At 37.2% G+C, this 13,348-nt stretch overlaps 1 protein-coding gene across 1 annotated transcript in view; it reads left to right on the forward strand.

The window, feature by feature from the left end:
- The window catches only part of LOC150100200 (uncharacterized), a 260,605-nt gene that overhangs the window by 59,654 nt on the left and 187,603 nt on the right, over positions 1 to 13,348 (forward strand). The window contains exon 3 of the mRNA XM_090403094.1: positions 7,467 to 7,549. Within this exon, the coding sequence (XP_090259220.1) occupies positions 7,467 to 7,549 (83 nt within the window). The remainder of the gene's footprint in view (positions 1 to 7,466; positions 7,550 to 13,348) is intronic.

The following is a 13,348-nucleotide window of genomic DNA, read 5'->3' on the forward strand; positions in this document are numbered from 1 at the left end:
AAGAAAAACCTTGATCTCATGTCATTCTTCCTGACTCACCCTCACTCAACTTCAGGTCATTTCTGGAAGAGAACACTGACTCTTCTATTATTACTTCCCTTTTCCTTATTCTCAAACTTTGCAAATTTCATTCCTTCATCACCTTAGTCACCTGCCACTGTATCTTTATTTTGATCGTTTCCTTATCTCCATGAAACCTAGGCAACCATAGAGCACAAAGAAGAGAGTCAGTGTTCTCTTCAACTTTGCAGTTATCTGATATGATGACTTAAGTCATCATATATATATATACTACCTTAGCAATCTTTGTAATATGGCCTTTAAACTAGCTCACTGTTATCACCGCTTGGTTTCTAATTTCATCAGTCTTTGAATCAAATTCGCATTAAATGCCTGCAGTATCTTCAGTCCGAAATGCATAACTTTGCATCGAGCAAGATTATAAAAGTGACACTCATTAATATTTGCCCATAGAATTAGTCTGTTCAAGTCAGCCTGGGGGTTCCATATCAAATATCTCCCTTATCATCCCACCCAACTTTGTATCCAATATGTAACTGGATATTCCTCTCCAGACTACTGGATGTGGTCTGGAGACGTATATCCAATACAAGTTAAGGAGACGTAGTCCAAGCATAAACTCCTGTAGTATCGCATTAGTCACTCTCCCATTCTTAGACTCAATGCCTCTATACATCACTCACCTATACTCAGTCAGCCATTTTGATCCATGTGACAAGTTTACTTTGCCTACCCATTACCTCAAGTTTTTATAATAACTTCTCGTATGAAATCTTTTCAAATGCCTTCACAGTGTCCACCAATATCCTGATATGTCCATTCTGCTTTGTCATTCAATTGTTAAAAAAAAAAAAAAAAAAAAGTGAGCAGATTGGTCTATAATTTTACCATGAGAGGCTGTAAAGTCTATAGAACATATGCTATGTGTGGGCAGGGATCAAGAGAAAAGTAATCGGTTGATATTCCTTTTGAAGAGCTGGAGAAATTCTCCAGAGCTGAGGTAGATCGAATGAAGGAAGAATGGGAGTAGCAGGTTCAGTTTATAAGTTTAACAGAAATGGGGAAGCATGATGAATGCCTGTTCTGTGGAATAGTGCTTGTGAAAATAAGTGTAGAAGTACACATTGTGGAAACAGTCTGTGAGAGAGGGATTGTCAGTTAGCAAACTATCTTCTGGGTAGGAACAAGAATTTTTAAGAGAGGTTTTTTGGTACACTCATACACATACTGGCTACTAAATTAGAAACTTTTATTTAATACTGTGTAGGCAGACCTCCTTTAGCTATTGCCAATACCGATCCTCTTGAATTCCCTGTGCATAGTTCGGTGAGATATGGATCATGAACAGCCTTCATTAAATGCTTCGGTCAATTGCTGCACATAAGAAATTCTGTTTGTTTGTACATGTCTTCTCAGATGAAGCTGATCTAATTCCTGAGAGACTGTCTTAGGACCACAGTTACACCTCTGAGACAAGCAACGTGGGTTATTTTTCCACTGATTAAACACCCAAGATATCTCACTTTTTGAGAAATCAATTAGCTCTTCTGTTTTTAAAATCATGGCTCCAGCAAGATGGGCTCCACAATAAGCATAGAACTCCAAAAGATTCTTTCCCATTGTGATCAACACTGTTGACAATTACTGACCCAACAACATTCTTAAATAGTTACTAGAACATGTAATGATGCATGTGACCAAGTATTCTGCATATATGCTACATGAATGACATCTGCATAAAGGTTTATTCAGTGGCCAGAATACATGTACATGTTAACCCATATATAGGTTGCAAAATCCAATAAACTGACATCTCATCTACCAACTACATGAAATATCATTAACAAATAAGTTGAAGAGTAGTGGTTCAATAATGGAAACTTGTGGTACAGTACACGACTGTTTAATCGTTTTTTGGAACATTGCTTCTCTACACAATTTTTCTTCAGCCAATGTGATTTTTATAGCAACTCTTTTATAGCTGTTCTCTACTTATGTTATTCTCCTGTATATATGCATAGATTATATTCATAATTCTTCCTGTTAATATTGTATATATGTAGTTTGATGAACGTATAGACTTTGGATTGTTTTAACAGTGCTTTTTTTTTTTTTTTGGCTATCCATGTATATGATGATTGATTGAGTTCAATATTCATTCAAGTTTCCTAAATAATTTGATGTCATTAGAAGTTTGACTAGCAGTCACAGATGTATATTAACTTTTTATACCAGAAGTTCTAGAGCTGACTACATCATATGGTATGAGAGAGAGAGAGAGAGCATGAAAGAGTTACTGAAAGTAGCTAAAGAGAAGAATAAGATAATCTGTTACCAAAGTATGCCAGAGGTCAGTTGAGGAGGGCCACAACAGTGAATGAGTCAGTGTGTAGGTTATGCTAGAGGAATGATATGGAGTTTATGGATGTGCACCGTGAGTGTGATGGATGAAAGGATTTACAAAAAGTGAACATCTTGCACCTGAACGGATTTGTTTAGAGTCTGGAAAAAGTGTTGTTGAATAAAGTGAAACTAGAGATGCAAAATCAGGGAAACTAGAACTGTCGGGGGGGGGGGGGGGCTGTTGTATATGATGATTGATTGAGTTCAATATTCATTCAAGTTTCCTAAATAATTTGATGTCATTAGAAGTTTGACTAGCAGTCACAGATGTATATTAATTTTTTATACCAGAAGTTCTAGAGCTGACTACATCATGTGGTATGAGAGAGAGAGAGAGCATGAAAGAGTTACTGAAAGTAGCTAAAGAGAAGAATAAGATAATCTGTTACCAAAGTATGCCAGAGGTCAGTTGAGGAGGGCCACAACAGTGAATGAGTCAGTGTGTAGGTTATGCTAGAGGAATGATATGGAGTTTATGGATGTGCACCGTGAGTTTGATGGATGAAAGGATTTACAAAAAGTGAACATCTTGCACCTGAACGGATATGTTTAGAGTCTGGAAAAAGTGTTGTTGAATAAAGTGAAACTAGAGATGCAAAATCAGGGAAACTAGAACTGTCGGGGGGGGGCTGTTGAATGAGCACCTCTAATCTCAAAGGTTATTGGCATTAGTTCAGACAACTGACAGATGACATAGTTAGTGGGACAGAATGTGAAGGGTATAGTATTTTCACAGAAGATAGATGAAAAAGAATAGGGGAGAAGGGATAAGAGTTCATGATACTGATGAACTGCTACCAAAATTGAGTAATCGTTCATCTGGAGGTCAGTGAAAATAGCGCATTCGAGGCCATCTATTGTGAGAGAGGCCAAGGACAAAATATATTCAGTTGATTGCTGCTATTGACCATGGGATGCAAAGGATGATGCAGATAGTATGCATCAGCAAATCAGCTCAATGAACAAAGGGGAGAAGTGATTATTATAGAGGGCTCCAACTATGGGAACATACACTGCTTTGAAAGACATCAATGGACACCATAGTGTGAGGAACAAATGCCATGGTGCCAGTGGCGTTGCTAGAGCTTTTGCCGCCCGCCTTAGTCCCTGAATTTGCTGCCCCTTTCAATACACACCAAAAATGCGCTACAAAGAGTCAAAACGACATATAGAGTAAGGTTCAAAATGCCGCTCAGGGAAGACTTCCCCCTCTGCACTCCTCCCCCCTCCCCCCAGCTACGCCACTGCATGGTGCCTATCTTAATAAGATGTAGGACCTCCTTTTGCCATGATGACTGCAGCAATCATATGGGGGGGTATACTTACCACAAAGGCATGATAGCAATCAGTGGGAAATTTGAACCATTCTTCCAGTAGGCATTATGAGGTCCTGGACTGTTGTGAGGTGGACGTCCCTTGATCTCATCCAAGGTTCTGGTTCATCCTACAGATGTTCAATAGGGTGGAAATCAGAGCTTTGTGGAGACCAGCCAAATCTGATGTTGGATGTTGATTCATTGATGTTGATTTCCACAAATTCCATAGTTACTACACCAGCAGCTTTATGACACAGTGCATTGTCTTGCTGAAAGAGACAGTGATCAGTTCTGTAGAAATGCCACAGAGTAGGAAGCATTGCATTGTTCAGAATGTTCAGATACCTCTCAGAGTTCAATGTTCGTGGCTACACAAACAAAGGTCCGAGGTGACGGTGTGTCCTGGAAAAACAGGACACACCGCTACCTCCAAATTTCATAGTTGAGGTTATGTACTCTGGAAAGAGACTTTCACCAGGCATCTGCCACGCCCATGCCTGTCCATGAGCTTGGTAGAAGATGTGTGATTCATTGCTTTTTCAACAGATAGGCCTGCATCATGACATTCTATCACAATGCCTGTTTCAAACTACATCAGTTCCCTTCTTGCAGCTGTTTCACCCAGTTGCACTGACTTGGGAGCATCATATACTGGCTACAAACATGTGACTTGTTACATGGCATGATGCAACTTGCCCTTAGGTGTGTCCATTCTTTCCAAGTAATGTAGATTGGAATGAGGAAAGGACAAAGAAAAGGAAGGAAAAGGAATTTATGTAGTTACCAAGGAATAAATACCTCAGGCTACATGTGATAGAAGGTACCATAGGTTTGAGAGTGAGCTAGTAACTGCATCAGAGGATTTATCTGTAACCAAGATGACTCTGTTGTTACCAATTGGTGAGTGATCATGCGGTCTTGACGAGGAATTTTCATATAAAATAGGATATATATATATATATATATAGAGAGAGAGACCTCATCTTGACTCTTATGCACAGATCTAGTTATCTGCATATCTTGTGGTTAAGGAGGAGGTGTAGAGGCGAGCAAGCAGTCCTCTGGAGTACACATTTATGAGGATTGTTTAAAGATTTGTGGGTTACAGAAATTGGTTAATAGGCAGAAAGGGATTATATGATTGAAACATACAAATTACTGAAAGGTTTTAATAAGATTGATACAGAGGAAATTGTTAGGTATGGAGGTTGTGAGAATTAGCAACCATTCCTGGAAATTGAGTGAATGTATACAGTGGATGAGTTTAAGGAAATATTATCAGAGACCTCGAAGATATCTTGGACTCATTGAGGGAGATGCAGTCCTTGTTGTGGAGGTTCAGGTGCATTCATATCCAGTCCTTGTAAAGAAGCAAAAAATTTCCTTATCCTTGCATAACAATGTTTATTTCAACATTGCAGTTATCCTCTGAGTTGTATTTTGTATGTGACCTTTGAACTTTAAATTCCTATCCACCAATAATTCAAAGATCCCTACCCTCATCAGTTTCTTGTAGCATAATCCCACCAATATAGTATGCCATTGAAAATCTAATCATGTCCAAAGGGCATAACTTTACACTTACTAAGTTCATGAAATGACAACCATACCATTTGTCTTGCTGTCTATCAGTATTTGCATCCCCCCTTGTACAATGGGATGATCATACATTCTTTCCATTCTTATGGAATTTTTCCTGATCTGAGATTCACATTATACAAACATATCAAGGGCTTAGCTAGTTCAGCTGAACACTCCTTTAGCATATGTGCTGATATCCCATCTGTCCTTATTGCTGAATTCTTATCCAGGTTATGCAGCAGTATCCAATGTTGTGGTAGCTGTGTGCTGTGATATACCAGGTTGATAGATCCTAGGAGATTGAGCATTCATTATTTGAACAATTGCATCTGCTTCTGACACAAGGATAGGTACCTCTTCATTCATTAAAGTTATTCTTTTGAGTCATCTTTAGCCTGCATTGCCAATTTCTTTTCATTCTCTGATTTAGCTTTCCATACAATACTTGTAAGTTTTCTGTCCTGCACTTTATATATTTCATGCCTCCTCTCACCCTTACTCTCACAATATTTCTTCCACATTATCCTCTTCTTATGGGTCTCTTGCTTAATAAGGTTTCATGTTCATTTCATTCCCACCCTATTTGTACTTCAAACTCTAGGGACACATTTAAATAATGCATTATTTAAGAATCCTTTCAGAGCTACTCATGCAATTGCTGATTATCCTTACTATTCAGTAGCTCAGTGTGCTTCAAACTTTATTAACTGCGACTCCAATAAAAAATACAGTTTATATCACAACCGAGTATGCTTGCAATATGTTAAACTGAAACAAAAGTATCAGGAGCTAAAATGTGCCCTTACTATATATAGAATGAAAATGTAACCAAGTTAATATGAAATATGATTTTTTTAAAGTTAAATACGGGGAGGGGGGGACGACACAGACAATCATCAGACAGCTAAATGAATTTTTTTATACTACTTATGAAAACAAATGCTGTGAGAGGTCTCACTAGTGAAGGCAAATGTCACAAATTCCCTCCCAGCCTATTTGAACACTTGTAGAAAATCAAAGTGTTTTAAAGCTACAAAATATGTGAGATCCACTCTAATATTTTCTGTTCTATTTCATTAAATAAGGTAGTCATGACCCACTAAATTCATTTCAGGACTCACAAATGGTCATGACTTGCAGTTTGAAAAACACTGCGGCTGCTGATACCATAGGACTGAACATGTTGAGTTTTCATACTTTCCAATTTCTTTGTAGTTCGGAATACATGTTTGTTCCTAATTGGAACAAACATCCATATACTTAGCTACTCCCTAGGTCAGTACACTGCGATCACTTACCAACTGGTGGCAAAACAGTCATCTTCTTAATTGATGCTATAATGAAATCTAATGCTCTTTGGCCTTGAAATGCTTCTTTCGAGTGTTACTCTGTGCACAGCTGAAGAATTCAAGTCATCTTGAAGAAGAATCTTGCCATCTCTTTATGAGGTTGGTTATATGGTTATATTTTTGGATATTTTTGATAATGCATGTTTTTCAGTCTCATCACCAATCTTGTTGTTTTTTTGCTGTGTTCATTTTTATTCAAATGAATACACACACACACATCTTTATCATAATAAAGATAACTCCATTTATTAAGTTAAGTAATCAAGCAGGTGGTTGCTTGATTACTTTACTTAATAGTCAGCAATAGTTTTATCTCAGACTAAAACTATTACTGACTATTTGGTGGGAATGCTGAAGTTCCATAGTATTTCTCACCAAATATTTGGTTTCAAGATTGTTGGAAATTATTAGTTTGTATATGAGATGCTGAAATATTTCATTGCAGGATTTGTCTAATTTTCCTTTTGTTTTAATAGCAGTATTTTATGTGAAAGATGAATCAAAATTAGTCAAATCTACCATTCATCCTTCCAGCTACCATAACCACTATGAAAATATTTATACTGAGAGAGTGAGGGATTTATAAAAGATTTTTATATCTATCACTCTCTCTTTTATAAATATTTATAAAAGAGAGAGTGAGAGATTATCACTGTATTTAATAGCTAGCTAGTTTGCATTTTTATAATTTCAGTTAAATTATTTTGTGATGAATATGTTCCTTTAATGCTTTTTTGGCTTATAATAAAGTTTGGATACTAAAAGCTTTCTAATATATAAATATATTTTTTTTTAGATAAGGAAGATACAACACCACCACAATTGCTGCTTGAATTCAAGGTGTTTCTCAAAAATGCTATTAATGATCTCCATACACAGGTAGGAAAAGCTAATTTGGGGTAGGGGAAAAAATTCATTATTTTCAAAGAATAAACATTTTATTTACACACACAGATAGATAGCTTTTATTATTATTATTATTTTTTTTTATAGATCCTAAAAGAAAGTTATTAAAATTAAGTAATTTGTGCTTCCTCAATTAATGAATACTAAAAGGTGTCCTAACTAAAACAGTATACTTCTACTATGATATATGCATACACTATTGGAACATTGGAGATTCAAAAATTCATTAGAACAATAGGCATTTATTAACAAATGATATGAAAATTCCGTTCCTGAAATTGTTCATATGCTTAATGCATGATATTTGTTATTTAAAATAATCTGGCTACCACAATAGTCATTTTGGAAAGAGACAGAATGCTTTTTTTGTGACAGACACAAAAGAGGATTGCCAGATGTGAATTCTTGGCAAGCAAGCAAATAACAGATACATAGCAAGGTTTAATTGGCTTTGGGGGGGGGGGGGGGATGAGTTCTGTGTAACATTCATGATTGGCTGCTGAAAGCAGATCAAGATATTTAATAAATATCTTTGATCTGTCAGGCCATTGAATGTATTCATCTAATCATTGAATACATTCAGTTGTCTGATTTAAGTCTACAAAAGCATCAAGTTTGTTACTTGGCAGTGGGGGGGGGAGGTACTTTTATGCTACTATACTTTTTAGAGGAGGAAATAATTAAAATTTCTCCCTGTCACTAAATATCACAGAACTTTATGCTTTCCTTTCTCTCCTCTATGCCATTGATTTTGATTTGATGAAAAATTTGATTTGGTTATGGGCTAGTTTTTCTATATGTAAATGCCAGGAGTATCAGAAATAGAAGATATGAGTTTGTGTCATTGATGGACTCAGCTTGCCTGAAGATTATCAGTATCGGCAAAATGCGGTAACAAAAGGTAATGTCCTGATATGAAGAGAGAAGGAACATAGCATATTTTGGAAGGATAAGAAGGTAAATGGAATAGTAGAGTAATACTTATATGTTGAGTTGTGCACTCTGAGTAGAGAATTAGGAAGAAAAAGCAAATGGCAGTGATGGTTTTGAGCGTGTATGGTCTGAGTGAAGATGGGCAGGACAGAATATTTAATGGGATGTTACTCTAGGCTAGGGAGCAAGAAATTTTAGACCAAATGGTGGTTTGGTAAATGTACAAAGAGTGATCATTATGTGGGATTTTTAACTATATCGATATAAATTGTATAGAGGAAACAGCATACAGTAGTAAGGCAACTAAATTTCTGCAGTTCTTGAGGAACAAATGTCTTAGGCAGCATGTGGTAGAGGGAACAGTAGGATCAAGAGTTTTGGGTATTTTCATAGTGGCAGAGGATTGCAATAGCATCCCTGCTCCAGGTTTATGAGAGAGATTATGTAATCTTGATTGGAGTATGAATAGGTATATGGATGTATGAAGGGGAACGAATTTACTTGGACTTATAAGGCAGTTGATTGTAGTAGACTTAGTAACCAGCTTGGGATAGTAGCATCATTAGTAATATTATCATTGTCATCATCATCATTTCTCCATAGAGTCCAAAGACTCGTTGACTCAAAGACACGCACGCACGCACAGCTCATCATACTTTGAAATAAATGCATTCAGTTTCCACACGCTTGTCACTCTCTCAGGCAATGCATTCCAGTTATGCACCACACTCCATGTAGAAAACCAACTCCTCACCCTTCTCTTGTTCACACTCCCTTCTTATTCAGCTTCCAGGAGGGACCTTTTATCTCCCCCCCCCCCAAAAAAAAAAAAAATACAGCCATACCCAGATAAATGGGTGAGGGTTGAGCCGAATGTCTAGGAACCCATCCTCATAAAATAAAAAAAGGAAAGTGCTTTGTTATGGAAACCAAAATCACAGAAAAATCTGACCAACCCTAAATGAAGACAAACTGTTGAGAAGGGCATCCCCTAGTAAAAGCTCTTATGGAAAAGTAGGGAATTGAGGAATACAACAGAAAATTCGGACAAGACTCAAAAACTAAAAGAGATGTACAAATTATTTGGAGGTAAACAACAATATGAATTGAATGTTGGAATGTGATTACTGTATGAAACATCAAAAGAAGCCAATATAGCCAAAGAAATGAAAGACTACAAAATTGAAATATTGAGAATAAGTGAGACAAAATGTAATGGACTTTGATCTGGTTGAGTTCAGAAGAAACAATAATATACTCTGGAAACAGACGAGGATAATGAACATGCTAAAGGAATGGTAATAATGATGTCCAGTAAAGCAAGAGCAGCAAGATAGAATGGGAATCAATTACAGAAAGACGCATAAGAGCAAGATTTAACTCAAGATTCTATAAAGTGGCAATTATAAATGTATATGTAAATGAATATAAAACAATAGATGGTACAAATCCTAGAGATATAGTAATGGGTGATCTACATGCTAAAATAGGAAGTAATCATACAAGTAGATAAATGATAATGGGAAAAGAAGGTATAAATAATATAAATGAGAATGGAGAGATGTTACTGGATTTCTGCATTAGTAATAGGAGGCTCTATCTTTAAGCATAAAAATATACATAATGTGGAGAGCAACCAGATGTAAAAATTTATAATCGATCAGTCTGATGATCATTATCAAATGAGTCGAACTGAAAACAGACAAAAAAAAACAAGAGGTCTGAAGCTAAAAAAGAAAATTTTAAGAATAATCAAGAGAATGAGCATAAGCCAATAATTATTTATGCCGATTCTATGATAAGGGGAGTTCTTCATGAATGTGCTACATGATCCCTGATGCAAAAATTAATAATATTAGTAATGCTGTGAGAATGCAGAAAGGGAAGGTGAAACAATGGATTGTTTTGGCTGGAACCAATGACCTTCAGAGGTGAGAAGTATTGTATGAGGGAGAATGTGAAAGAGTTGTTGGAAGAAGAAAGAAAGAAGAGCGAGAGGGTGAAGTTTGCGAGTCTGCTGCCAAGTTGTGATAGAGGTGAACTGAAAAGGAAAACGATCATAGCTAATGAATCAATATGCAGGTTGTGCAGAAGGAATAATGGCCTGAGTTTAATATACTGCACTTAAATGGGTTCGGAGTTAGGTTTCTGGAGAGAGAGCCTTGTTTATTGAGAGTGGGGAAGTTCGAAGTCTGGAAAACTAAAGGAATTAGGGCAAGCATAGACAAGTGTATGTAATATTAAAGCAACTCTTCTTATATATGAAGGGCTAGAAGTTGATAGTGCATGGGAGGCAGTTAAGAAGTGTTTGCATGAAGCAATGGCTGACTGTATACCTAGAGTCTGAATAATAAATCAAGTAGGGGTTAAATAGATGAATAACACCATTAAGCTTGAGCTGCAAAAAAAGAAACAACTATGGAGGGAATTTAAGGAGAAAGGTGACCGGCAGGCACATGAATGGTATAAAGCGCAGGCCAGAAGGGTAACGAGTGTGGTAAGAAAAGCAAAAAAGGATTACGAAAGAACATTGGCCATGCAGGCTAAAGAGAATCCTAAACAGTTTTTTCGATATGTTGCAAGTAAAAGAAAAAATGTATATGGCAGAATGATTTTTAAGAATGCTGATGGTAGGGAGGTAGCCGAATCAGTTGATATAGTTGAATTGTTGAGCGAGCACTTTGCAAGAATATATCTTCCAGGTGGTGACATTGCAGAAATGAATGAACTAATAGATTATACAGGAATTGTGGTGAATGAAGTGGAGGTGAGTAGTCTATTGCAAAACCTCAATGTCAATACATCTGTGGGATTGGATGGTATACCAGCTCATGTCGTATGTGAAGCGGCTAAAGAATTATCAGTACCCTTGACCATTTTGTTTAATTTGAGTCTCAGGTCTGGGTTAGTCCCAAGGGGGGTGGAAAGAGGGGAATATAGTTCCACTGCATAAAGCAACTCTTCTTATATATGAAGTAACATATATAAGAAGAGTTGCTTTCCAAAACTGCTGTTGTAAATTACCGACCGATTAGCATATCAGGAATCGTTGTCAAGGTTTTGGAGAAATTAGTCAAGAGAAGAATACAGGATTGGATAGATGAAAATGTGATACTTTATGGGGGACAACATGGTTTTGTGAAGGGTAGATCATGCCTCAGTAACTTGCTCACGCTTTATAACACAGTGACGGCTGAACTGGATAAGGGTAATGGGTTTACAGTGATTCTACTGGACCTTGCCAAGGCTTCTGACAGGATTCCACATGGAACTCTAATCAGTAAACTGGAGAAGATGGGGATGGATATAGGGTTGGTAAGATGGATAGGAAGGTGGTTGATGGAGAGATACCAGAGAGTGGTTTATTTAGGAGTGGAGTCCAAAAGACGGCTTATGACTAGTGATGTGCAGCAAGGTTCTGTTCTTGGACCACTACTTTTCAATTTGTTCATTAACGATATAGGAAAGGATCTGAGAGGAAGTGTTCACTTGTTTGCTGATGATGCAAAGTTGGGTAGAGCAATTGTGAGTGCACAGGATGTCAAAATTTTGCAGGATGATTTGGATAGTTTGGAGGACTGGGCTAGGGAAAATGGATGTCAATTTAATGTGGCAAAGTGTAAGGTTATGCATTTTGGAGTGAAAAGATTAGCAACAGTATATCACATTGGTGGAACCGTACTCCAGGAGATTGATGAGGCCAGGGATTTGGGAGTGTTGGTGGATAGGGAGTTGAAGTTTAGGGGGCACATTGCAAGTGGCTAAATCAGCTCATCAAATCACTTGGTTGCTGAAAAATACTTTAACAAGCAGAGACAAACAAGTTATTGTTCCACTATATTGAGCATTGATAAGACCCCCATCCAGACTACTGTGCCCAGATATGGGTGCCAGGGTTTTTTCTTGATGGGGGAGACCAGTGACCAAGATAGCAGGTCTGTGGAATGAACCTTATGAGAACAGGTTGAAGATTTGTGTGTTGCAGACATTGGGTGATATGATTGAGACATTGAAATTACTGAAGAGTTTCTATAAGATTAATCCAGAAGATATTTTTGAGAATAGGACTGGTGGTGGGAGGACTAAGGGCCATACATGGAAGCTGGGCAAGAATGTGGTTAGCAGGGGTGTTAGAGCTAGGTTTTTTACTTGGAGAGTGGTGAATGAGTGGAATAAGCTGCCAGAGTCTGTTGTGGGTGCTATGACCGTGAATGAGTTCAAGGCGAGGTATGATAGATACTGTGTGAATATCGAATAGTTGTTCTTGACATGATGTTAGGGCCTTGAAGTTGCCCGAAATAATAATAATAATAATAATATCCTAAAAGATAAAGATCAAATTATTATAATTTGATGAAATGTGGAGGTTAAAGAGTTTAAGATATATTCTTTCTTGTGGTTATATCATTTTTGTTCTACGTGTTTATCAGAACTTTTCAGCCACACCTCGTATTCTCTCAGGCAGCAGTATTGAATGGCATAATCATTTCAGGATGTAAAGGTGGTCGGGGGCCTTAGAGGATGCTATGGTTTCTATATACTAATTCTAGAGGTATCAGAAATAAGAGGGAAGAGTTTTTGGCATTGGTTAGTGCAACCAATTTGCCAAAAGTTACAGGCATTAGTGAGACTTGGCTAGTAGCAGATGACATGGTTACAATAATAGAATGTGATGGATTTAGTATTTTCAGGGAGAATAGAGTAGATAGGACGGGGGGGGGGGGATACAGCTGATGATAGCAGATGAATTGCAGCCAACAAAATTAGTAGTCATTGGGGTAGGTGGCAGTTCTTTTGAGTCAATCTAGTGTGAGATTGAGGCCAATAAGACTAAATAAA

The sequence above is a fragment of the Typopeltis vanoorti genome, chromosome 13 (genome assembly GCF_054136105.1).
Source record: "Typopeltis vanoorti isolate ZY-2024b chromosome 13, IOZ_Tvanoo_1.0, whole genome shotgun sequence".
In the NCBI taxonomy this organism is placed as follows: domain Eukaryota; kingdom Metazoa; phylum Arthropoda; class Arachnida; order Uropygi; family Thelyphonidae; genus Typopeltis; species Typopeltis vanoorti.